The sequence below is a fragment of the Balaenoptera physalus genome (genome assembly GCF_965194825.1).
Source record: "Balaenoptera physalus genome assembly, chromosome: 13".
In the NCBI taxonomy this organism is placed as follows: Eukaryota; Metazoa; Chordata; class Mammalia; order Artiodactyla; family Balaenopteridae; genus Balaenoptera; species Balaenoptera physalus.
Window position 1 is genome coordinate 67,777,317 of NC_138892.1, and position 26,958 is coordinate 67,804,274.

General features: G+C 40.6%; 1 protein-coding gene across 2 annotated transcripts in view; it reads left to right on the forward strand.

Annotated features, from left to right (window-relative positions):
* SLC38A1 (solute carrier family 38 member 1) overlaps nt 1-26,677 on the forward strand; it is a 69,422-nt gene extending 42,745 nt beyond the window's left edge. For both annotated transcript variants that reach the window (XM_082422593.1, XM_082422592.1), the window contains 12 exons: nt 6,161-6,234; nt 7,674-7,766; nt 8,073-8,154; nt 9,137-9,219; nt 10,606-10,664; nt 10,786-10,902; nt 12,149-12,228; nt 15,337-15,437; nt 17,922-18,040; nt 18,563-18,704; nt 18,807-18,904; nt 20,690-26,677. In XM_082422593.1, the coding sequence (XP_082278719.1) occupies nt 6,161-6,234; nt 7,674-7,766; nt 8,073-8,154; nt 9,137-9,219; nt 10,606-10,664; nt 10,786-10,902; nt 12,149-12,228; nt 15,337-15,437; nt 17,922-18,040; nt 18,563-18,704; nt 18,807-18,904; nt 20,690-20,791 (1,150 nt within the window). In that variant the 3' untranslated portion in view covers nt 20,792-26,677. The remainder of the gene's footprint in view (nt 1-6,160; nt 6,235-7,673; nt 7,767-8,072; nt 8,155-9,136; nt 9,220-10,605; nt 10,665-10,785; nt 10,903-12,148; nt 12,229-15,336; nt 15,438-17,921; nt 18,041-18,562; nt 18,705-18,806; nt 18,905-20,689) is intronic.
* Nucleotides 26,678-26,958: the final 281 nt, after the last annotated feature.

Sequence of the window (26,958 nt, forward strand, 5' to 3'; positions counted from 1 at the left end):
GGTTCTCTCTTTTTTGAGAGGAGTGGGTCCTGGAAGAGTTGAAAGCCCTCACCTGCGTGGCAGCCTTGAACACCCCCATCTGAGCTATTTCTGGATCCGCAGCGGTGACGGCTGCTTCATCTTCATCTCTTTCAAGGGCTCTGACGCTCGGTTGAAGGATGTCGTGTGATTTCTCGTTATATAGCTGGGCTGTTAAAAGATAGTCTCATCTCCCTTACAGTGCTGTGAGGTTGGGTTTTTTTCTTTTTTCTTTTTTTTTTTTTGAGACATAATTTATAAAATTTCCCAATTTAAAGGATAGGATTTGATGAGTTTACCCAAATAGAGTTGTGGAATCACCACCACAACCATGGTATAGAACATTGCAATCACCTTAAGTGTGTTGGTTCCATTTATTGTCACAGCTTTCCATTTCATTAGCATAAAATACTTCAAAAAATGAAATTTTTTATAACATTATCCATATAATCTTTGGGTAAATTATAGAAGAACAAGAATCATAGTCCTATCAGTATGATTCAAAGCAATGACAGATAAATGTTTTTAAGATAGATGTTTAGATGTTCATTGTTTTTATGTGTGAGTCAAAATTTTCTTGCAGCAAATAGAGTAAAAATATCTAGGAATATTTAAGAAATCATGGAGGGACTTCCCTGGTGGTGCAGTGGTTGAGAATCTGCCTGCCAATGCAGGGGACACGGGTTCGAGCCCTGGTCCGGGAAGATCCCACATGCCGCGGAGCAACTAAGCCCGTGTGCTACAACTACTGAAGCCCGCGCGCCTAGAGCCCATGCTCCACAACAGGAGAAGCCACTGCAGTGAGAAACCCGCGCGTGGCAATGAAGACCCAAACGCAGCCAAAAGTAAATAAATAAATAATTTTTTTAAAATATGAATTAAAAAAAAAATCATGGAGTATTGCCAGAGGACTGGAAATGGGCAAATTTCATCCCAGCTTTCAAAAGTAGTAAAAAGTATATCCCAAGCATTATTCTAGAGCAGATTATTAAATAGCTTATTTACATGAAATTACTGCAGAAAATACTGCTCCATGGGGGCAAATAAGGTTTTCCTAAATAGTCGTGCTAACCTAACTTCATCTCTTGAGATAAGAGTGAACTGGTATAATAAGAACCTGCTGTATAAATAAATAAATTAAATTTAATTTAAAACTTCAAGAAAAATAAAAATAAAAATAAATTTTTTTCAGAAAAAAAAAAAAAAAGAGTGAACTGGTAGGTCACCAAACTGGCTTAAGCAGAGTGTACCTTGATTTTAGCAAGATATTTGGCAGTCTCACGTGGCTTACAAATGAGATTCTAATCTTTGTAAATTCACTTATACTTAGCTAAGAGTCCACTATGTGCTGTGTTTGGTATTGGAAGTAAACAGGTAAGTAGGACAGGCCATGACGGTGAATTAAACCATCGTGGCCTGTCCTACAGTCTAGTGGTGAAGAAACATAATAAAGTAATAGAACAAAAAGATACCTCTGGCTGCTGGATAGAGGATGGATGAGAGTGGTCAAGAAAAGGGAAACAGGTTATCACAGTTGCCCAGAAATTAAAGATGACAGTGGCTTGGATTAGAGTAGTGGCTGTGGAGATGGAAAAAAAAGAAGCGTATGGATTTGGGATATACTTTAGAGGCAGAAATGATAGGACACTTGCCAGTGAATTAGAGATGAGTGATGAGTGAGTAGATGAGAAGTCAGGGATGACCTCCAGGTGTCTGGCCGGAGCAGTTGGCTGGACAGTGGGCCATTTTCCAGATGATCTTGTTCCATTCAAAAAGAACCAGTGACTTGGATGAAGGCAGACTCAAGATAGGAAGCTGGATGAGGTAGTTGATACATAAGTAAAAAGGATCAACAATTTAAAAAATATCGCAAGACTGGAAAGATAAAAGGTAATGAAAATAAGTGCAGAGCCTTATACTTGGCTTAAAAAAAAAAAGAAGTACACAGGATGGAACCAGGAAGACTGACCTAACAGCAGTTCCCCCAGAAGCTCAACAAGAATGAAAAGTGTGACTTGCTTCCATAAAAATGAAAACCAAAATAGTTTGCCTTAAAAGAAGCAGGATGACTACTGGGCATATACCCAGAGAAAACCGTAATTCCAAAAGACACATGCGGGCTTCCCTGGTGGCGCAGTGGTTGAGAATCTGCCTGCCAATGCAGGGGACATGGGTTCGAGCCCTGGTCTGGGAGGATCCCACATGCCGCGGAGCAACTAGGCCCGTGAGCCACAACTACTGAGCCTGCGCATCTGGAGCTTGTGCTCCGCAACAAGAGAGGCCGTGATAGTGAGAGGCCCGGGCACCGCGATGAAGAGTGGCCCCCGCTCACCGTAACTAGAGAAAGCCCTCGCACAGAAACGAAGACCCAACACAGCCATAAATAAATAAATAAATAAATATTAAAAAAAAAAAAAACTAATGTGAGAGCATCGTGCTTTTCTTGGCACCCAGCCGTTAAAAAGGATGGTTGAGAAACTGGACCACGACTGAGCTGTAAACAGCTGAACACTCCATCACAGGATGAACAGCTGAAAGTACTGGGGAAGTTTAAGTTAAAGAGCACCATCTTAAAATGAGCACCATCAGATGGACCTTTAGGTGGAAGAGGGGTTAGATTTCAAGTAGATTCAAGTAGGTCCAGAGGGTAAAATAAGGACCCAAGATAAACATAGCAGCAGTAGTTTCAGCTCAGCCTCAGTTCCAGTGCACAGCACTTTCCAGAAGCAGGATGGGTTGCACATGTGCCCCCTGACAGAAGACTTTGCAGACCTGGATGCCTGTGTGTTGGCACAGAGCATAGAGGTTTCCCATCCTGCCTGAAAAGCTGGCCAGGGTAGTCTCTGAAGGTCTCTCCCCAGTCCAGGAGTCTAGAATTCTGTTTCCTAACCAGCCTCTTTCTTCTCAGGGGACACAAAATCTACTGGAATGTCCCTGCACCACGTTTTTCAAAGTATCGCTGACACATGAGGGTTCTCAGAATCCCTGAACACATTCTTTGCGAGACTAACTCTCCCGCCACTGCTTCCCCAGGGCCCGTGTTCAGTCATATGTTCTAGGTCCCCTTCTCTTCAAGGCTGAACATCAGTCTGAACTATTAATACCTTGACAACTCGGTTGCCTGTTGTTGAGGTTTGGTTCCCGTTGAAACATGCCTTTTTCAGTGAGCAGCTTTTGCCCCAACCATATGAAAACTTTTGGTCAATGGTTAGCAGTGTGAAAGCTTACGTGATACCCAGATGAAATGAAAAAAATGAATCACTTCTGTTCCTCTTAGCATAGGAATACCAGCTTATGTTTCTCCTCCAGGAAACCAAACTATATGTACAAATATTTACTTGGGTAAATAGGGGCACAGTCATGCTCAGAATAGAAGAAATGTTCAAATAAGTCCTTAGTCTCACGAGTCATTCTCCCTGCTCTTTCTTTTAGATGTCAGCTCCGACTGGATCCTCTTAAACTATTCTAGGATCTGTGATAACCAATTCGATATTTTATTGCTTCTTTCTAAGAATCTAAATAGGGAGATATACTTTTCTAAATTTCAATTCCATTAATGCTAGATTCTGTTATAGGCTAAAGCAGTCATAGAATTTTACATACAGAAGTTGCCTTTTAGTGACCTGATAGAAAAAGGTTTTTGCTTTATATTAGTTTTCAGTCTTGGAAGGGAAGGTCTGTATGTTGGGAGGGATGGAGAAAAGGGTCTTCAGGGATTGGCTGTCAGACTTACTATGGGTCGTTTGGCCGGGGGTGCGGCGTGATGTCTTTCAGACGTGGGAGCAAGGGGCTTGTTGTCATCTCTGTGGAAGGATCTCATTCTGCTGTTGTTAAGTGTGGGGAAGGAGATAGGTGAGCTCCCTGCTAAAATCTTCCCTGATCAACACTTTTCTCCCACTTGGAAAAGAAAAAGAGGTGAGACGAGTTTATGAAGAAATCCTTTCTCTTTTGCCAAGGGCCACAGGCCAGCTGAGTATCATCTACAGAGAAGCCCACCCAAAAGAATGGCTCAGAGCCGCTACGTGCAAGAACATGTGGTCCCAGGGCTACTAGCTGGGGGAACAGATGTTTCCATAGAATGTTTCTTTTGCTGCTGAGGACCCAGTTCTCCCGGGCTGAGGGCCTTTGGTTGCCCATTAGGTAGATGTTAGTAATTATCCCTCCTACAACGTACATATTTCGAAAGGTCATACTCTTCACTCATTAGCCTGGGGCCCAGTGGTGATATGTCCTCTCCTCCCCAGGTCAGTCCCAGGAGAGTCAATTCAACAGAGGACAGGGTCACTTCAGAAGAGCCCATGGCTAATCCTCTAATTGCATCCATTCTATCCCCAGTTGGTAGCCCAGGATCTTCTGTGCCACAGAAATCCCCTGTGGCCTGTCACAGGCACATGTGGAAGTTGCCACTTAGGGTTCAGTATCAACATGAGTGAACTCTGAGTGAAACTCAAGGCTTGCTTCCTTAACATAAATATTATAAGATGAAGGAAAAATCATACCACAGATGTGTCCTGTCTCTTACTCTCTGGCAGAGCATAGCAAATCATGTTCCATTACAGATCTCAAAACTGCTGGATTGCTTAGTAAATGCTGGCTCTCAGTTTTTCGTGTCCCTTAACCAGAATAGGTAATAAGGGACTTACCCTCTTATTCGCCCTCTTACTCAGGGATCTGAGTCAATATATGTCCGAATGTACTTCCTTACAATCATATCTTAACCTAAATTCCCCTTTATTAGCTGGTCAGTTGGACCTTCACCTGAAGAGTTAGATTTTCCATTCTTTCTCCCAGTGTTTGTTTTACCTCTGCCGAGCCCTGTCACTCTTATGGTTTCTGGCCAGTCTCTGGCGGTCTGTCTGCTCTGCCCTTGGCTGTCTGTACTCCCCCGTTTATTTCCCCATGGTTGAAACAGAGGAGAAACAAAATGCCGCGAGACAAGAGAAAGCTAAGAAGCAGTGTTTCTGCCTGGGTCAAGGGAAGGTACCTGAGGAGGTGACATCTGAGCAGTGGCTCAGCAGGTGTGCGGAGTGGGGGAAGGGCTGGGAAGAGGCCCATGCAGAGAGGATTGCACAAGGCGCCAAGCACCGCTCAGCAGTACTTGCTAGAAAAATAATTGCCTTAATTACTCAAACATGGAATCAATTGCAGTAATGCATTGTTCCTGGGACATATTTCCCTACATCAGGAAGTGAGCGGTCTCATCTAGGGGACTGGAATTTAGTTCTTTAAATAAATAAGCTTTATTTGCAATTCTTAAGTCTGTTTTAACCAAATGATTCAGAAATAATCTATGCCATCTCCCACATCATTTTAACTGTGCTTTTTCTCGAGGAAGGTTTGATAATGAGCCAGATGTACTAAAACAAAAACATGAGTTCGTGGTTCAACAAAGTCTTTTCATTCCGCTTGATTGTCAAACTTTTCCCATCCGTTAAGAGAGGGAAACTTATTATTATTTTAAGAGGAACCGGGTGCAAAAAAAAGTGAATTATCTCAGTGGTCTAATGTATAGATTCAAAGATAGCCATAGAGTAATTAGGTGGAAAGAACCTAGACACCGTTTGGCCTTCTGTTATAGGCGAGGGATGGGAGACATCAAGCAAGGTGCCCACAGTCACGTGGTCCTGGACCTAAGGGTCACTGCACACCTTTCCCTCAACATCCCCACTCACCCCACTCCCACCCTCACCCCCCCTTTCTCACACTTCCTCACGGGGGTGTCACAGCAAGTGTACCATAGACCACAAAAGCTTTCTTTCACAATGTTGTTTTAAAGTCACCTCAACTGAAATGATCCCAGAGAGCTATTTCTGTTTACGCTTAGGATTATGTAAAGCATTTGAATTCTTGGAGTTACATTCTAATGAGCACTTCTTTACTTGGTAGAACGTTTTTATTGAGGATGTTAAGGAGGGTGTGACTAATAGGTTCCAGTATCTGGATCCTGTCAATGAATAGTGTTAACCGTATAACATATAAATCAGCCTTGGCCTTTCTGTTGGTTTGGCCAAAAAGTTTATTTGGGTTTTTCCGTAACGTGTTAACACAAAACCTGAACGAACTTTTTGGCCAGCCCAATGCAACGTAAGGTCAGAGTCTGTGTTCTTTATAGTTATCACAAGACTTATTTTCTTTGCTTTAGGGTACTTTTGACTTCAGTAACACTGCTGTCTATATACTCAATCAACCTTCTGTTGATCTGTTCAAAGGAAACAGGTAAGCTGATAGCACGTGTAGTTTTGTAAAGCCAGGGTAGTTGATTCTCATGGTGATATTGTGAACAAATGATACTCTCCCTCTTCAGCAACTTGATTATTAAAGAAAAACAGTACTTTGACCTGTGGTCACTGGAAGACCTATAGCGGAATTTACCTAGAGAAATAGATAGAGCGACATATAAGTTAACTTGTTACGAACAATGAGCAAATAACGTTGCCATTTAAAGAGAACCCTCAATTATACCTGCTTTTCTAGTTTAAGATGACTTCATTTTAAAGGCCTCGGCTTTTTCCTTAGGTCTTTATAAAATCAGATCCCATGTTTTTATATTATAGCCTCCAAGGTTTCAAAAGTAAACAGAGCTTTCATTCTCTTTCGTGCATATTCCAAGGAGAAAATGTGATTCCCAATGCAATGTGGGAGTGAGTGTGCTGTGAAAAGACTTCAGGTTCTCTGGGCAGTGTAATACCTGAAGTGTTTATTTTCTGTTCCTGGGACACTGGATTACGTTTGTAATACTTTGACTTTTACTTTAGCTAAAACCACATTGGCCGACTATTATTGTATGTAGATGACTCCATTTAACTGGAACATTTTGTAATAAACTGCAGATCTAACCATTGTCTAGTTTAAACACCAGTCTTATGAGAGAATAAACAAAAGTTTAATTATAGTCTGACCCATATTGCTTCCTGTGAACCTTTTGAAAAACGTGAGCTGAACTGTTACAAAGAAATATAAACCCATTTTCTTAAATGAATGGTTTAACATTTTAGTATTTATTGACATGAGCCGGCTGAACACTGTAGAATTTTGCTATGGCCAAATTATTCTCTTGACAGAGTTACCTGCTTCCCTCTTTTGTGAGTTGCAAATCTCTGAACTAAATTTTATCAAAGGTCAGAATTCTGATGTCGTGGTTATTACATGTTTCTAAGCTTGTTACTATATTTAGGACCCATGAGGCATTGTTGGAATATTACTAAGATAATTCCTTGTTAGCCTAATCAGTTCAGGTAATTCATTCAAAAGGAACTTTTCTTCCCAAGCATCAGGATTTTTATTTTTAAATCAAATTTTTATTTTAATGATACACACCAGACCTGAGAATAAGATCAGAGTGGGAACTCCCCCCCCCAGTAAAGTAGGGAGACTTTTGAGACAGTAAAAAAAATAAGGCTTATGACCTCATCGTTTATTTGCAGTGCTTTTGTAGCCAACCTGAAAAAGAAAAAATGGTGGTCACGTCTGACATTTAAAAATGTCAAGGGGTTGTTTTGTAATGAGAATGCCTTAACCCTTGCAAAGCCAAGAAGGCTAATTGTGTGATTTTTGATAAAGACACAATAACTTGAGGAATCGTCAATAGAATGATGAAATCTTGGCTATTTTGAACGTAGGGAACTCTTCTGTTCTCAACTGTGGTTTTTAAACAGGCTGCATGGTTTATGAAAAGCTGGGAGAACAGGTCTTTGGCACCACAGGGAAACTTGTCATCTTCGGAGCCACCTCCCTACAGAACACTGGAGGTAAAAAGATCGTGTTTTTCTATACATTAAAGTTGTGAACACTATTATTTCTTTCTAATCCTGGTGGTTGGGTGGCTACGTGAATTTTAACATAATTCAAGCAGTATCATTCTCATTGCTAAAATGGCGCTTGGAAAGTCCAGCAGAGACAGTAGTCACTTAACACCCAAGGATACTGAGACAGTGTCTACAGCTGTCTTTGTGTCTTATTGAAGGTTAGTCTAGGAACAGGCTGGTGACCTTTTATATAGCTTGCAACGTGAGCCTCAGTATCCTCTTTCTAAAAATGTTCTCGTTTTCCTCTAGCAATGCTGAGCTACCTCTTCATAGTAAAAAACGAACTACCCTCTGCCATAAAGTTTCTAATGGGAAAGGAAGAGACATTTTCGTAAGTTGTAGACCGTTGTTTGTGAGATAACTAAAATGCTTTTAACTGAAATGTGGGCTAACCAACGTTTTTGTTTTATGAAGGCGGCAGAAACAGAGTTTTCCCTAGGCTGTTTTTTCTTGGTTTGTAGTTTCTGGGGGGTATATAAATGAAGGAAGCAGGCAGAGCCATTTGAATCTGAGCATTTAAAAGGTAGATTCATCGGTCATGCTGAAAACGCTAGGTGCTGCAATTTCCCAAGAGCCTGAAATCTACATCCAGTTTCTATGAAGTAGAACAGATACGGAGTATTTTTGACACAGAAGTGGAACAAGCAAGATTAAGACCCGAGTCTCTTCCTTAAAGAAGGGACAGAGCATCTGGGGAGCAGAATTGACATGAGCCAACCTCATTAAAGATGTAGCTAACCTTGGAAAATGTTGCAGCTGCGTTTGGTACATCCTGTGTTTTGACTACCTCTTGTTTAACAGTTCTTGTCAGTCTTAGTTTCTCTGTTTTCTTTCAAGGGAGAATCATAGAAACCAGAGTTCCTAGTGTTCTTTCATCAGGATTCAAGGTCAAATACAAGGGATTAGGGAGAAAGCAATGGCTACTTGTGGTGACTTGTTTTTCGATGATATTAGCCAAGCAAAACAGAAAGGAACTTGCTCTTTAAATAATTGATAAGAGAAGTTGTAATCTGACAGAACGTGATGTGTGCATTCAGCTTTGAAACGATGTAAATAATTCAGAGGAATGGCAGGCTTAGCCAGTGGGAGTGAGGGGGGAAGCAATATCTCTTCTTCTGCTGCATGGGGAGAGAGATGAGAGTAAGTGACTAGTGGTTGGGTCAGAGTGGTTGGATAAAACCTGAATAATGATAAAAGTTAATGGTGAACATTAATAATAGTTAACAAAGTTTAAATATTGTGAAATTTTACGTGTGAGGAAAGAAAAGTCACTTTCTAAGAAAATGTGACCTAACCGTTCACGTGCTTTTCAGAGCCTGGTACGTGGATGGCCGTCTTCTGGTGGTGGTAGTTACCTTTGGCATAATTCTCCCTCTGTGTCTCTTGAAGAACTTAGGTAAGAGCTTGCTTTTCTCATAGTCTCTACAATACCCAGATGAATCAGAAACCTAATAAAAACGAACAACTTTGCCCTCTGCTTTCACTTGTAGGGTAAAGATTAAATGAGTGATTACAAGTATTAATCAGGCTTGACTTTAATATGGGATAAAAACACTGGTTGGTATGTGACTTCCTAAGCAATCCCTCTACTAAGCCGTGGAGGGAAGAAGGGAGGTCCTGGGACCAGCAACAGACAGTGCTCTGTCCAAAAGCACAAAGTCCAGAAAATGGAATTCTGCTCATACAAGGTCTTACATACTCTGATTATTTAGACGAGCAGAATTTCACATCTGATATCAAGACAGAAAATTGCTTATATTTTTACCCCAAAGTATTATGAATCACTCTTAAATTATCAGAGGCTAAACCCGTCTCAATTATTTGCTTCATTAAAGGGAGAGAGAGAAGCAAAAAGTCAAAAGTGGTAGATAATCACTAAGTCATATCCATTTGGTTTTGACATTTTTGTGTGTGCGCCTATAGTTGGAGACCAGGGTCCCTGACGTTATGGACATTTCGTGTGTGGAATAATGCAGCCAGACTGCCGTCCAGTCCAAAGCCTCTGAAATGCATTTCCTTTAATTCTGGGCTCATTCAAGGCAGACGTTTAACGTTCTTCCCAAAATGATTGCTAACCATAATTTTTTGTTTTGTATGAAAAATACCAAGCCTCTGTAGCTGTTCTGTGAGACCTATAAGTAGATTTTTTTTAAGCTACTTAATTATCTGGTTTCTGAGTCTGTGTTTAAGCTTTTCTGTGTGTATACATGTAGCTCTTTTCAGTGCAAGTGGAGAAGGGCTCTTCTCCCCCAGGGGTGAGAATAGTGCAGCCCCCAGAGACCACTTAACTCTGCCTTTCTGGAGATTATGGTGTTCGGAGATCTCCCAGATATTCTAAGGGGAGCAAGGTGGAGATCCTCAGGTGTTCAGTTTCTCGCTGGAAACCACTTCCTCTCCTCTGTGTATATTCAGTATTTACACAATATGTGCATAATCAAGAATTATTGAATGGATCAAGGGGTAAATGGGAATTGGCCATAGGAATCCATCCGAGTACAGCAACAGAGACCTATGGCCAAATTTGGGAAGTTCTTTTCCCCTGGATTCTGGGAATCTGTGTTCTCTATCTAGTGTGTCAGGAAGAACTGGAATCAAAACACATAATGCTATAATGTTTTAATTTAAAGTCACCATTTTTGCCAAGTAAGGTAGCACTATCAAATAATCTTGTATTAATATTAGCATGTATGAATATTATTGGAACCCCAAACTATGCTTGAAATAATGCATTGAAAGAGGTGATGGATGAAATAATAAGAATTCTTTAAACTTTTTTTTTTAGGCTACCTTGGCTATACTAGTGGATTTTCCTTGAGCTGTATGGTTTTTTTCCTAATTGTGGTAAGTGCTGATTGAAATGGTTGGCTTGGTTTTGCCATAGTATGATGCTATGTAATAATTATGCATTATTTGGCTTTATTTGATAAAGTCTGATTGTTTCTCCTTTATTTTTTAATACTAGGTTATATACAAGAAATTTCAAATTCCCTGCATTGTTCCAGAGCTAAATTCAACAATAAGTGCTAATTCAACAAATGCTGACATGTGTACGCCAAAATATGTTACCTTCAATTCAAAGGTAAGTTTCTTATCCTTTAAGTATAAAAAGGAGTGTTTTTACTAGGGGCATTTGTATTTCTCAAACTTCTTTTGATTAAACTGTCTTGGATGTGATTGTTCTCAAAAGAACACTGTATCACTGCTTCCAACTGCCACAATCCATTTAGGGACCTTGGAGAAATATACAAATTGTATATTTCATTCTCCCTTTTACCCAGTTTATGTGTAGGACAGCCTTAAGTATTCCCTGTGAAAACCTCTTTCTGGATAATTGTCTCAGCTCTGTTATTCCTTGTAGATCTTTAAAAACAGATTAATAACTAACGTCCTTAGCCCACTGCTTCTTATCTTGTGGTGACAGAAAGGAACACCTCAGACTTCCCCAGCATGCACAGTTGAAATACAGACACCACCACAAATTAGCACTTAAGGAACGTTCATACGACATATTGGGAAATGATGGACTATGGAACCAGTCAGGCTTGGATTTGAATCCTCAGGCAAATTATCAACCCCATTTGTAAAATGACTATTCTATTCTGTATCTTACAGGGTTTTGTTAGAATGTGCCTGGTACAGTGCTTGGGCAAAATTAGAGCATGAGAAATGTTACTTTTCCCTCCGTCTCTGCCAACTTCTTTTTGCATAAGAAGTTACTATATTGAATTTGGGAGTTTTAAAAAACCTTATCTAAGAAAACTAATTTAGCTCGTTCTCTCTCTCGCTGTCTTTTAACTCTCAAGAATACAGCCAAAGCAGTGAAGTGATTTTCTTTTTAGAAAGTAACTTTCTTTTTAGATGCCATATTTAAGTCTGATTGATGCGCCCTATATAGTGCAAAGCACAGTAAAATGGAGGTGGAAGTTCTGGGCGTGTTGCCTAGCCTGTCTTGGAGGGAGTCAGGAGAACAGCCCTGGTCTGCCTCAGGGTTGCTGTGGGCATTCAGTGAAATAATGTAGGAAAGTGCTATGTAACCAGCTAGTGCCACATAAATACGGGGTGACGCAGTGCCTGGAGGTTGTAAAATACACTGTGGGTGAGCCCAGCTCTAGAACCCCTCTCTGCCAAGTGCCTAACGTCTCAAGCTAGATAAGCTCTCTTAGAGAAGCTGCTCCTATTTCGATACCAAAGCTCTCCTAATAACCAAATAATCCAGGGATTCTGAAGGGCTGTCAGATGAAAAGACAGCTCAGAAATACTGGAGCTGTACAGTTTTTATGGTAAAAATGCCTTTCCGTAACATTTATATTTTTTCTTTCAAATAGACCGTGTACGCTTTACCAACAATTGCATTTGCATTTGTCTGCCACCCGTCTGTCCTGCCAATTTACAGCGAGCTTAAAGAGTAAGAGATTTGTTTAATTTTTTTGCAAACTGAATCATTTTAGGGCCTCTCATTAATAAGCAAGTACTGTGTTTAAAATAAATGGATTCATATGATGAACCCCCCCTGACTCATCACCCAGCTTCAACATTTGCTTTCTGCCATTCTTGAGCAAGAAAAATCACAAACCTGCAGTATATTTTGGCCATAAATGTATAAAGTGGCTCACTCTGTGGGCTTTTTTTTGTTAATTTGGTTTTTCAAATTCTATATTACTCAAGAGAGTTCAAGTATTTGTGTTGCTTTATGTTACTTTATGATTATTCTGCAAGTGGATAATAATAATCTTCAGACCCATCTGTGAACCACTAAATACACTGCATCTGATTTGCCTTTTGGTTTACTTGGAAAAGGCTGCTAAATCAGGCAGGAAGAAATTAATGTTAAGACCACAAACTGGACAAAAGAATATTGTTGTTCATTTCAAACTATTACAATGATTGTATGGATTTGTTTTTGATTGCTGTTCTAGAGAAAACGAAAGCCCTGCTTATAAATTCCCTCATGGGTTCTCTTTTTAGCCTATTGTTATCAGACTTTCCACATAAAAACAGTCATCATGGCATAGTGTCTTTTTTTGAGGTAACTGGTTTACAACTTATATAGGTTTCAGGTGTACAACCTAATATTTCTCCTTCTATATACATTACATCCTGCTCACCACCAAAAATTTAGTTTCCATCCATCACCCTACAGTTGATCCCCTTTACCCGTTTTGTCCTCCCCCAACCCCTTCCCCTCTGGTAACCACTACTCTATTCTCTGTAGCTACCTCCTTGGTTAGATTTATTCCTAGGTATTTTATTCTTTTTGTTGCAACTGTAAATGGATTGTTTTCTTAATTTCTCTTTCTGCTAGCTCATCATTAGCATACAGAAACATGGCAGATTTTTGTGTGTTGATTTTGTACCCTGCAACTTTACTGTACTTGTTTATTATTTCTAATAGTTTTTTGGTGGAGTCTTCAGGGTTTTCAATACATAAAATCATGTCACCTGCAAGTAGGGACAGTTTTCCAATTTGGATGCCTTTTATTTCGTTTTCTTCCCTAATTGCTCTGGCTAGGACTTTCGATACTAGGTGGAATAAGAGTGGTGAGAGTGGGCATACTTGTCCTCTTCCTCATTTTAGAGAGATAACTTCCAGTTTTTCATCATTGAGAATGATGTTAGCTGTGGGTTTGTCATATATGGCCTTTATTATGTTGAGGTATGTTCCTTCTGTACCCGCTTCACTGAGTTTTTATCGTAAGTGGGTATTTTGTTAATGTGGTATGTCACATTGATTGATTTGTGAATGTTGACCTATCCTTGCATCCCTGGAATAAATTCCACTTGATCACAGTGTATGATCCTTTTGATGTATTGTTGTATTCAGTTTGCTAGTATTTTGTTGAGGATTTTTTGCATCTATGTTCATCAGAGATATTGGCCAGCAATTTTTTTTGTGTCGTCTTTGTCTGGTTTTGGTATCATGGTGATGTTGACCTCATAAAATGTTAGGAGGCATTCCCTCCTCTTCAAAATTTTGGAAGAGTTTGAGAAGGATAGGTATTAAATCTTCTTTGAATGTTTGGTAGAATTCACCAGTGAAGCCCTCTGGTCCTGGAGACTTTTGTTTTTTGGGAGGTTTTTGATTACTGTTTTAATCTCTGTACTAGTGATCAGTCTATTCAGATTTTCTATTTCTTCATGATTCAATCTTGGAAGGTTATATGATTCTAAGCATTTGTCCATTTCTTCTAGGTTACCCAATTTGTTGGTGTATAGCTTTCATAATATTCTCTTGTAATCCTTTGTATTTCTGTGGTATCCATTGTTATTTATCCTCTTTTGTTTCTGATTTTATTTATCAGGGCCTTCTGTCTTTTTTTCTTAGTGAGTCTAGCTAAAGGCTTGTCATTTTTGTTTATCCTTTCAAAGAATCGGCTCTTAGTTTCATTGATCTTTTCTATTGTCTTTTTAGTTTCTATTTCATTTATTTCCACTCTGATCTTTGTTTCCTTCCTTTGGACTTTGTTTGTTCTTCTTTTTCTAGTTCCTCTAGGTGTCAGGTTAGATTGTTTATTTGAGATTTTTCTTGTTTCTTGAAGTAGGGATCAGGGTATAGTCTTAAACTCAGAAAGATATACAATATAGCTATCTGTTTCCATTTTGAAACAAAAATAAAGATGATGTTATTTAGCATTGAATTCACTCATTATTCTTCCTCTTTCATATTTAATTGATATATGAGTAAACTTTGAAGTATCAGTATTTACATCTACCTATCTATGTGTTCATCAGGCTTACTTTATGACCTTATATTTAGGGTGTTTAAATACGTCTTTGGCATCTTTTAAATTTAATAGTTCAGCTTTTAGTTTGTAATTTCCTCACGTGGGTACTTCTCAGTTTTTCTCGTTTTCCATACTCCCTTTTATGACACAATCAAATGTTGTGACTGTTGGTGGTCGACTGTTGAGTACAAGTCTTGTAGACTAATTGTTTGGGCAGTTAAACTTCGAGGTTCATGCAAATTCCCAGAGTAAACTTGACCTAAGAGAGAAAGAGAGAGCCCTCCATTATCCCAGCTGTGAGCTCTTAGGCACTCATTGCTCTGGAGACATACAGGCTTCCCTGGGGCTATTCAGTGGGAAAACTGGAACTTAAATAGCAGCTTTAGCAACTGAACACCGAGGTCAAGTTGTAGCTCTGCCCCCGATCTCTGAGCTGAGAGAACAGCTTTGGAATTTATTCTGCCTTTTTCCTGTGCATGCTGAGTGTAGAGATAGTATCAAACAAATGTTAAAAAATACTCTTTGCTCTTCAGATGAGAACTCGATATTCTTTCAAAAGAATGGGGAAGAACATTCAAGGGATTGTTTGTTACATGGCTCTCTCTCACACAATACCCATTTGGTGTAAAAGAAGTTATTATAAACTGGCATATTTGCTGAGGGTAATTTCAGCTGGTCAGGTCAGCCCCAGCCTGATAGAAAGTTAAGTTCCATTCTTCAGTGTTAACACCGGTGCTTACATTCAGTAATGTGGTTTTTAATTTTTCAAATTCCTTTATCTTTGTTTTTAGTCGATCACAGAAAAAGATGCAGATGGTTTCAAATATCTCCTTTTTCGCCATGTTTGTTATGTATTTCTTGACTGCCATTTTTGGCTACTTGACATTCTATGGTAAGTACCTTCTGTCAGTACCTAAATGTAGGTATTAGTAAGTAAATTAGTAAAAATCAATATCAAAATAACTTTTAATACGATAGCCCAAAAAGCAACAAATCTGTCCATTGACTTTGCTGATCTTTTCTTCTACTTAAAGCAAATGGCAGTGGTTCCTTTACATATTCATGCAGACTGCACAATAGAATAATTACTGAAACAATATACTGTCATTTTTTCTCCTAATACCGTCCTTAAAAGAAATTGCATTTTATAAGCACGCCACCTTTACTGAGGAAAGTTTAAAACTATAATCAGAGAAGGCTTTCCTAATTGCTGCTGAGAACTGGGTCAGATTCCATTAATAGAAAAGAGAGACAGAGACAGATTTTGAAAGTGAGAAACAGCAGAGTGCTACACTCATGACACTCTGCATTAATTAAAAATAAAGCACCTGATTGTTCAGCGGCAGGTGGAGCCTTGCAACGATTTGAAGCAGTGACATAGAAAGTTGAAAGAAATGACAAGGTTTCATTTGTAACTTTTATTGACCCTGTATGAATAGTTTACCTTCTTTTACTACCTCTTCATCCTCCTCTATTCCAATCATCCTGCAGCTTTATTTAACATCTTTCATTATCATTATAATTTGGGACCTAATTTAAATTTAAATACATAAATTTCACATTCTCTATTAAATAATATTTCTTGGGGGCATTTTTTCATAAACACAAATGTCTCAAAATTTAAACACATTTAGAGATGATCAATTCATCCTGGAAAGGAAGGCTACCCTGATTATACAGTTGTATTATTACCATTTTTTTTTTTTTTTTTTTGGCCACACGGCATGGTTTGTGGGATCTTAGTTCCCCAACCAGGGATTGAACCCAGGCCCTCAGTAGTGGAAGCACCAAGTCCTAACCACTGGACCGCCAGGGAATTCCCTTATTACCATTTTCACAAGCGATGGAGAATAGCATTGTCTAATGAGTCCATAAATACCACATTTAATTTCTGCATAAAGATGGTGTTCTTGGGCTTCCCTGGTGGCGCAGTGGTTGAGAATCTGCCTGCCAGTGCAGGGGACACAGGTTCAAGCCCTGGTCTGGGAAGATCCCACATGCCGCGGAGCAACTAGGCCCGTGAGCCACAACTACTGAGCCTGCGCGTCTGGAGCCTGTGCTCCACAACAAGAGAGGCCGTGATAGTGAGAGGCCCGCGCACCGCGATGAAGAGTGGCCCCCGCTCGCTGCAACTAGAGAAAGCCCTCGCACAGAAACGAAGACCCAACACAGCCATAAATAAATAAATAAATAAACAAAATGATATGAGAGTTTTAAAAAAAAAAAAGATGATGTTCTTAAGTTTCCTGCAGAGTTGCAGGGATTAGGGTGGGTAAAGGGAGGGAGAGAGAGAGAGAGAGAGCACCTAATGTTAGTTGAATGGTCTCACTGCAACCTTGTGCAAGCTATGATTTTTCTTGGCAAATCCATTTTTTTCCCACATAGAATAGAATACCAAACCCTTTCATACTCTTAGGTCGAAGAAAAAACTCAGCTATTTTTAGATGGTTATGAATTTTGAATCAAGGAAGTTAGAACTAAGGAGATTTTTATTATAACCTAGGGCCCTTTTTCTAAAATTGAGACCAATCTCTGGCCCAGACTAGAATTGGAATTCCACACCCTGAACCTTGAGAAGGGAGGGAAACTATCTTTTGTCAAAGGAGTGAGCATTTTCGAGTTGGAGATAAGACGGCAGAGTAGAAGGACCTTGAGCTCACCTCTTCTCACGAGCACACCCAAATCACAACTAACTGCTCAAAAGTCATTGATGAAAAAGACACGAGTGAGCATTCTTGCTCTCAGTGGCTGCCATTCTAGCTTTGGTTGTCTTTGAAATGACACTTTCTGAAGTTCGGAGTTGAGAAAAAGTTCAAAGTGGTGTATAAGCTAAGTACTTTTTTTACGAGGAAAACATACCTCAAATAGAAGAATGATGAACTTCACCATGGTGAAGTTCCATGGGTACCTCTGCCGCTTGGACATTGAGTTATAAGAGGAGAGTTTGAAAGTGGCCCCGGGGGGCCTGCAGTCCACTTAGCGAGAGTGAGGCTATTCGGTGTTGTTTGATGAGTGGCATCAAGTCGGGGAGAACCTAGATGAAGAAGGGCTTTGTGCTTCAACCGTATGGTGTTTCTGCCCCCAACTTACTCTTAGGTTTAGTGTAGTGTAAATTAAGCTCCCCACTTGGTGTAACTTCTTCTAGTGATTACTGTACATTCCTTTTTGCTGCAGGTACGTGCGGACAGGTGGTGCCCATCTCACACAGGGGATTGTTCTTTTCAACTTTATGAATTGTTGAATAGACACTTCGATACCCAGAACATTGCTTTCCCTTGCCCTTTAGTTTACAAATTCTTTGTGGCTCAGAAAACCCGTCCTTCCGTGATGTGCTTTTGTCTTGTTTTAACACCCTCTTACTTTTCCCTCGTTTTAGAAAATGTGCATTCGGACCTCCTGCACAAGTATCAGAGTAAAGACGACATCCTCATCCTGACCGTGCGGCTGGCTGTCATTGTCGCTGTCATCCTCACGGTGCCGGTGTTATTCTTCACGGTGAGTAAAAGGCCTCAGTGCAACTTGAGGAAAGCTGAGGCCTCCTTGCAGAGCAAACCTGCTGCAGGGAACTCTTCTGCATCATTGAAACTGCATCAAGGAAGGATCCCAAGGCTCTTTGGAAAAAAAGTGGGATCAGTGAGTTAGGGTAACCGTCTGATGGAATGAATCTTCGTTCTAATTTATCTGTCCCTCTTCTTTACAGAGAAATGTAGATAGACTGCTTGAATTCCAGTCATCCATGACAGGGAAATATAGAAGGACCAGAAGAGAACACTCGGTCATAGATAAAACAGAAATTATCCCCCTGCAAAAGAAAACTACCTATTCGTAAAGAAAAAAGATTTTCCATCTTAAGTCAAGCCCCCCTGCTTCCCAAACGGTTAAAGCTATCTATAAACTCACTAGGTGTGACAAAACGTGTCCCAAATGCCTGTGCACCAGTCTTTCAGTCACTGCTGAGAAATGTGAAAGGCGGCATGCTGTGGGCATTACGGAATTTTTTGTTTTCTTATCCTGCAGGTTCGTTCTTCTTTATTTGAACTGGCTAAGAAAACAAAGTTTAATTTATGTCGTCATGTCTTGGTGACCTTCATACTCCTGGTTATTATCAACTTGTTGGTGATCTTCATACCCTCCATGAAGGATATTTTTGGAGTCGTAGGTATGGCTTTCTGACTTTCTGCTTATTGTATTTACAGTAGCTGTTTAGAAACCTGAAGTTTCACAATAACAACCTCAAACTTTTTTTTTTCTTATTTTTCAGGAGTTACGTCTGCTAATATGCTTATTTTCATTCTTCCTTCATCTCTTTATTTAAAAATCACAAGCCAAGATGGAGATAAAGGAACTCAACAAATTTGGGTATGTCTCATGCCAACCACTCTCATTTTTCTGCTTAGTTTTTCACTGAAATATATCAAATAAATAGTCCATCTCCACCAACTAATACTACTTTTAGTGATCTCCAAAGTAGGCAGCAGTCCTAGTGTTTGCCCATTTGGGAAATTTAAAATATCATATCAGAATCTTCTCCATTCCCTCAAAATATTTTCAAGTTTTGCTCTTATTGTGCCTTAGCTCTTGCTCTGCGAGGGCAGGACCAGCTGAGAGATTAGACGTTTATCATCCTGTATCTCTGTAGGGTAATGCCTTGTCTTTAGCAAGACCTGAAGTGGAAAGGGGCTCAAAGATTTTATGCAGTCTGCTGTTTCAGTACAATTCCTAGTCCTGTAACTCCATGCTACAGCCCAGGGAACCTGCAATGCCTTAATTTAAATGGCTGAGTTAGCGTAAAGAGTCTTTTTATGATTTGACAGAAATGCTTTGGAGCAACAGACCTGGATTCAGAAACTACCTTTCTACATTGGGATTCTTGTTTCCAGGTCTGGTGAAGTTCAAGGGCATCTTGAAGGTGGTGCACTTGGAGACAGTGAGGGAAGCAGGCCTGAAGTGGCTGCTACATGAGTACCTTCTGGAGCATCATTATGTTTGGCTTCGGAGAAGGCTTCTCAGCCGCCCTCCCAGATAGTGTAAGCACTCCAGTCCACACGTTACCTGAGCCAACAGACCCGGATGAGAGACATAGGCATGGGGGATCATCGCCGTGCATTTAGGAGACGCAGCGTTGATGCTGGTAGAGCATCTCCTTCCCCAACAGGATTAGCCCTAAAGCCATAAATCCCCAATCCTTCTAGATCTGACCAGCGGGGACTTCATGGGGACAGAGAGGAAGGAGCAGTCGCTCTGGCACAGCAGTAAAGTAAACTAAGATTAAATCTGACAGTGATGGAGACCTATTGCCTGTGAATTCTCTGGGCCTCTCCAACCCTGCTCCCGTTTTAAAACTGCTAGGAGGATCTACCAAATAGCATTAGACAAGGGATCCAGGCCATGTGGGGACCCAGTGGGAGTTACACCAGACCGGTGCTGGTGAGCCTGTGTGCAGCCCTCCCAATGCCACCCTTCACCTCCTCCCCTTCCCTTACCTCTGTCTCCTCATCCAGAGTCTAGTCCAGCCCCCCTGGCTCTCATGATGCTTCATCCTTCTCCCTGAATTTCAGCTCTCATGGGAAACTCTCAAGGCCAAGCAGTTTATAATCTCGGCTTCTCCAGATTCTAGAGTTAGTAACCCGCCCCCTGTGGCCTTCATCAACCCTTGAAATAACTTCGTTTTGGACACCCATTTCCTATTTCACTCGATCAAATCTACTTTGCTTTTTGATATCCTTTTAACACTTTTTCAAACAGAAATGTTTGCCTGCCAGCGATAACCTAGGTTGGTTGGTAAAGAGTAATGAAGTGACCTGTATGTTTTCTAAGCCCATTCTTTTTTTCGGTTGTCGTCTTAGTCTGAAAGAAGCTGTGAGGATACCATCAGCTGTAGAACAGATTCACTCTGAGGTGACTGTGAAGTCAAAGAACAGAATGTAGAGGATGGTTCTGCATAGCTGGTTTTTCTTAGTTTCCCATCCTTGGAGAATCAGACGCACACAGTTTTAGAAAGATTCTCACAGTTAGCAATAGTTGTAACAAACTCTAAATACGGAGGGACTCAAAAAGAGAGGGAAAGCATATCTGTTTTTTCCCAGGTATGTGTGGGAAATGTTTGCTTCCCTGAAAATAACCCTTGCCTTTCTGTCACTCTAGGCTGCCCTTTTCTTGGGTCTGGGGGTGTTGTTTTCCCTGGTCAGCATTCCCTTGGTTATCTACGACTGGGCCTGCTCATCAGGTGGTGATGAAGGCCACTGAGACCAGATGGAAAAGGAAACAGTCAAGTTACCACTCATCAGCAAGCCCTCATCACATCCTTTGCAAGTTTACAGAAGCAAACAGAAATTTACAAGATACACAATGGAATAACACTTTGGTAACAAAACAGAGACCTGTTTCTATCATGGTTCACGTCCCTCCAAGATTGGGGATCAATTTTAAGGATTATGGATTTCTTTTGTTCCAAATTTCACGCAATCATATTTTCCAGTACTTTCCACAGTCAGTCAGTTATTTTTCACTCTCCTAACTCTGTTTTTTGTGATTTCATCATCTCTTAGAACTTGGAAGACATGATCATCCATCATGTTTATTTATTACACATCCAGATTCTGACATAATTTTCCTACTGATGTTCAGCTTATAATATCTGTACCTTTTTAGAAGAGAAAAGAATCTTGAATTGTATATATTTATTTTGCTTTACAGAAAAAAAAAATGGTTTCGTAAATAATTTGCCTATTTTGGTTAACATAGCACATAGGGATAATCATATGAGAGTCACAGGGCGCGCACCCTTGCTGGATCAGAGGATGCCCAATATTTGAGGCAGCTCTGATCACCTGGCAGCTGAGCTTCAGCAGCCCATGGCCTCACTGGCACTGCATCCCACTCTGTGCAGAGATATTGTCTGGCGACTGTTCTCAGCTGGGAAAGGGATGGGAATGATTCTTACCTTGGTAAACGTGCTAATCTACACATCTGGGTAATCTAGCAAATGAAGTTTTGTTTCCCCCTTGACAATTTCTGTCAGAGTTACTCTAATCTGAGTCAACTTCTATCGGGGAAGACCCGTGATACCTTTGTAACAAACTGAGAAGCAAGAGTCCTGCAAAAAGATTGTCCAAAATGCCTAAGGAAATATTCCTCGGATGCAGATAGCCTTCAGCCCTACATCGGTATTGTTGAAGGGGGAAAAACATTTTCTTAAATTACAAACCCAGCAGCTTTTACTCATGTCCACCAGCTTTTTGCACAGAGAATCATGTGTATCTAACCAAGGATGATCTAGGATAAGTAATTCCTGTTTTATATTGGGTACTTTAGGGGGGTCTTTAAAAGACTTGTTTTATATCTATAAATTTAGGTTATTACAAATATAAGATTTTTGTACCTTAAATAAGCCTCATTCCTATTTCTTCTCCATTAACCATCCATCCAGTCTTGAAAAAAGAAAACGAACCCTCAGAGATGGTCTTTGAGAAGAACACGTGATGAAATCACTGTGTACCTTTCTTCCCCCAGTTGGGAACTTTGGCATCTGTGCTATCTCTCTTCTCGCCCCTAGTCAAGGGTGGGCCGTTACCGCCCGCCTGACATGACCCACCCAGGAGGACAGAGTTGCCTCACACTCTTACCCCAGCCCCTCTCCTAAAGCAAGTGAAGGAAACTACAGAGAGGCTGAAAAAGAAGAGAGTTTGGGACAAGGTAGCTTGGAAAGGCATAGGAGACAGTATAGAAACCCAGCACCGCATTCCGCCTAAGCTGGGCCATCAGCTATGATTGGATTGTCCGTATCACACAGTGAGAAGTGTTTTGTACCCTGTGAAACAGGGCTTGTGTTTTATCTGCATCCTGGTTGAATTCCGCAGACACGTAAGTTCACCAAGCACAGATTTCTCATCCAGAGATAAGTGGCCTCTAACCGCAGACTCTTGGCAGAGTTTCCAGGCACTTAGCTCTGGGCTCTGTTCCTCCCCCACTGAGACCCCCCAGAGGCCTCCACACTTACCGGGAGTAACACGGAGATGTCCCCTCCCCTTTACAGACTAATGTCCCATAGAGAAAGCAGGCATCAGAGCACTTTCTCGTGATCCTCTTGGGGGAAAAGGAGAAGTTATTGCCTGCATTTCTTAGTGGGATCATCATAGCTTTCACCATAATGCTCCAGAATTAACATGCACATTAGGTCAGAGTTCAGGTGCTTAGATAGGAGTACCTACCTATATATGAATTCCTAACCTAGTAAAATCCACAGCCATCTCTGTCCTTCTCAGCAGTGTCTTCCATGTTAGATGAGCAGGAGAGAAACTCAACAAAGCAAGTTGGCTGGCCCTTTGATCTGTCCAGGGCACCAAATAATGAAACAGCCAGATAGTAGATGACCCTCCATTAAAAAAACTACAAATTTTAGCCTGCAAGCTACATTATGCTGCTTTCTATTTTCTTCATTAATTTATAACACTTCATTTTATGCCCACAGAGTCCATTTAGAAGATGATCATTAGCTCTTGGGATGTGTAGTGATATTTTTGAATCTCTGGATTTTGTGTGTCAGGACAAGGAATTTTTATTATTATTTAAAATACACTTATTTAGAGGAGGCACATTGTTGTGAATGTCTGTGATACTACAGGTTTTTAAAATCTTCTTTGTAATGTTTATCTAAGTTTACTGTTGACTGAATACAATAGATCCTACTGTAATTTGGCAAGTATCACTGACTAATTACATCATTTGTGTGGGATTAGCTGTAAAGTGTACTGCTCTTTTTCTTCTTATTCAGAACAGTGAACCGGTAGCCAAAAATATATGTACCACAGATGTTAGGTAGAATTTAAGTAACACAGTCAAGTGCTGTAGAAGTTTTTCTGCTAAATGAGTAGACTAACGAATATTATACCTTAGCCTTTGGGAGCGGCACGTTTTCCTTTGGTAGGTAGGATCTCAGCACTAGTGAACAGTGCCAGCTTCGTACTTTGGATTATGAACTGTTCTCTAGTTATAATAACACAGCACACTGTAAATCCCTAGTTTCCTTCATGTTACTCACTGGAAGTGGGGTTGCAGAGTATATACGGGAAAGAAGTCCAGTCTTGTTTAGCACGGGCAACCCCCAGTTTGTAAGCAGACCACGTTGTAAAACTGTCAGTTGTTTGCAACCTAGAATGCATTTTCCTTTAGAAACCAGGTTATATATGATGGTTAGGCCCCCCCAGACCAGCTGGAGAAAATGATCTAAGCCCATAGTTTAGCTGAAATAGGATAATATAACAAGATTACTAAAGAACCTATGCACTAAATATAATATTGTTTCTAGGGGGTATTTGTTCAGAGTTGCCAAGAATCCCTCACTCGTTGTTAGTGGAATCTGGATTGCCCACTCCAGTCACACGCTGCCAATTAGAGGTGCCCAGAGCGGCCTGAAGCTAGGTCTCCAGCAAAGGAGGGGGACCAAGTTCAGGGCCACCAGAGACCTCGTGGTAGGAGGAGGGTTACGGAGGATGAAGGGTCCTGCTGTGGGCCGTAAACCGCCAGGGACGTTCTCTGCTGCTACCCTTTCTTTTCTCTGGAGTCTCAGGCCTGGCCTGCCTGCTTCTATTTGTAGGACCTCTTGCTCCTGGAGTTCGTCTCCTTCCCTCCCACTACCAAAAAGGATGCCAGTGCATAGCTTCTCCCACATGCCAGTCATGGAAGCCAGCGCACAGCACTTTTCATGGGTTTAGTGCTAGTAAACCATGGTTTAACTGCCCAGTAATCGAATGGGGGTAAGAAAGCTCTCTACCCACTTTTCCTTTTTTACATTTGCAGACCCTGTTGAGAAGGGCATCCATGGGTCATGGCCGTGGGGCTTGGGGTGGACAAAGGGCTGTGGTAAGGTGTCACGGTATTTCAGAGGACATCTCAGACAGTTACCCCAGAATTGGCTTCTTTCTGGCGTTGGAGTCAAGCCTCCAAGCCAGTGGTTCTCCAAGTGAGGATCCCCGGACCAGAAGCATCACCTGGGAACTCATTGGAATGCACATTCTCAGGCCCCACCCCAGACCCAGTAAAATCAGAAACCCTCAGGGTGGAGACCCAGCAAACCGTGTTTTTAAAAGCCCTGCCAGTGAGCCAATTTGTCTCTCCTTTTCCTCTTCATTAGTCCTGCCCGTAATTCTCTGAGGGTGGTTCCTAGGACTCACGGACAAGAAGTGGGAAGCAGGACTTAGGGGTGGGAGGAAGGGGCCTCGTCTCAGCCCCCTTCCCACTGGAAATGCTGGTACAGGTGCATCATTGTAAACGGGGCTCGCGCGGGCTGACACACCGTAAGATTACAGTTATGGCAGCTGTGAAGAAATAAAAGTGAGGTGTTTGGGGGTTGGGTTTTTTTTTTTTTTCTTTCTTTTTTGAAAGGAATTAAATGATATACCATTTGTAAATGCAACCTCAGAGGAAGTACTGAATTCATGTCAGGAGTAAGTTCTCCAGAATGTTTGGGTTCAGTGTGTGGCCATCAATCCTGTCCTCCCTTTAAAGTGAATTCTCTACTGAAAGTGCTGCACTGCGTGAGGGGCTACAAACTGCTCCGAAAAGGTTAGTGCTCAGCTCGGTTTCAGTGAATCAGCGTGCTGGACAGCACGTCTTGTTGGGGTGGGAGTGGTGCGGAGGTCGGTGAAATGATCAGATACATGATTTTATGCCTTAGTGCAAAAGCCGTCAGTCAGTTTCCCTCTGTTTATCAGTGTAAGTGGCATGAGGCTTAGGGTGTAAACTTTAAGAATGTAATTCCTCCATTCCAGTTCACAGTAAACTTCTAGCCCCTTTCAAAATAAAGACGATTGAGACTGCATCATTTAACGATGTTAATGAATGTTTCCTTCGAGATGGCAGATCTGAGAATCTTTTAGCAGCAGAATACACTTCCTCTAAAATACACTCGGTGAATTATTTATAGTTATCTAAGGCTTTCAGGTACAAATTGGGGATGGGGTAGCTGACAACTGAAAAATACCACTAAATCTTAAAGGGAAAGTTCTTGAAAAACATGTAAAATTCACAAGGCTCAGATCTTCTTGAGGATTTTCTTGGAGGAAGGACTGTGAAACTGGGCCCATGTGCATACAGGCTTGAATCCGTGCTTTTAAAAGGAAGAATCTATGCAGTTGAGGCTTATTGTAGGAAATACTTCATTTGTATGTAAATATATTGTAAATAAATAGGAGGCTGTATATTTTTGCAGTTGTTGATCCACATTGAAATAGAAGTCGCTAGTATCTGCGTATCAAGAATGTTTTCATAGATATTAGCGGTTTTGTTTGGGAATTAGAAAAATTTACCTTCTCTCCCAGGTAACATAGTTCTCTCAATGTAAACTTGGAACCTACAAATCTTACTTAATTGTTTAGAGAGAGAAATGTCTGAGAAATAGTTTCATTGATTTCTTATTACTGGTATTAAAATCAATTATTTCAAAGCTAGTCCTCTGAGATACAAATAAGGAACATTTTAGACCCAAATTATTGCCATATAGAAATAGATATACCCAAAGTAACAAGTTGTTTCTTCATAATGCTGTTTCACCGTTAACACTGATACCACTACACAGCATTTATGAAAACAGAAGTTGGGGAGGAGAACGGTTTTCTGGGGTTTTTTTTTCAAAATTGAATTGCTGCATTTCCCAAACTTTGGGATCTCTGAAAGGGGGGAAAGACCTGAATATTAACTATGAGCACAAATATGAAAGAAAGAAAAAAAAACCCGTTATTTTATCAAGCTTTTGCAAGTCTTGCATGTTTGCCTTTTCTTTTCAGTGTCAACGCCAACATAGACTGTGTTAAGTCATTTTTTCCCAAAACACTTGAATCTTGATCATTGGTATGTAATCCGCTCACTAGAGTTCAGTGTATTTTAAACTTCGTCTAAGTCCAGTGCGTGTAGCACACCACTGTTTTATTAATGTAAAAACCTTGTAAATGAATTTCAGATGGATGATTTAAGTGAGTCACAAGTCACAAAACTTTGCCATTCATGGTTGATCAAACACATAGTTTTTTTTTTTCTCCCCCAGGATGTGGTGTAAATAAAGACATGTAAGAAGTTCTGTTCTATAACTGCTCTGTTAACATAGTTTTTAAACATTAAAAATGTGGAATAAAAGTATTTATGAATTTTTGTCTTCATTCTTCTGGGGTGCAGTACTAAAAAGGGAGGTATTTAGGTACTTACACACTATTTGGGATTGTTGGAGACAGATTTGACACGTTTGTCAGTGTTCTGGGACACCGAGAGTTCACGGAAGATTATATTCAGGTGCCCAAACTTTAAAAATTACTTCCGATAGAAATCTATCTGAACTGAAGCACATTACATCTTTTCCGTCCTTCGCCATCAGAGTAGGCTGAACATAATATTTTCTTCTTAAACTCAGGTTCATCTTTATG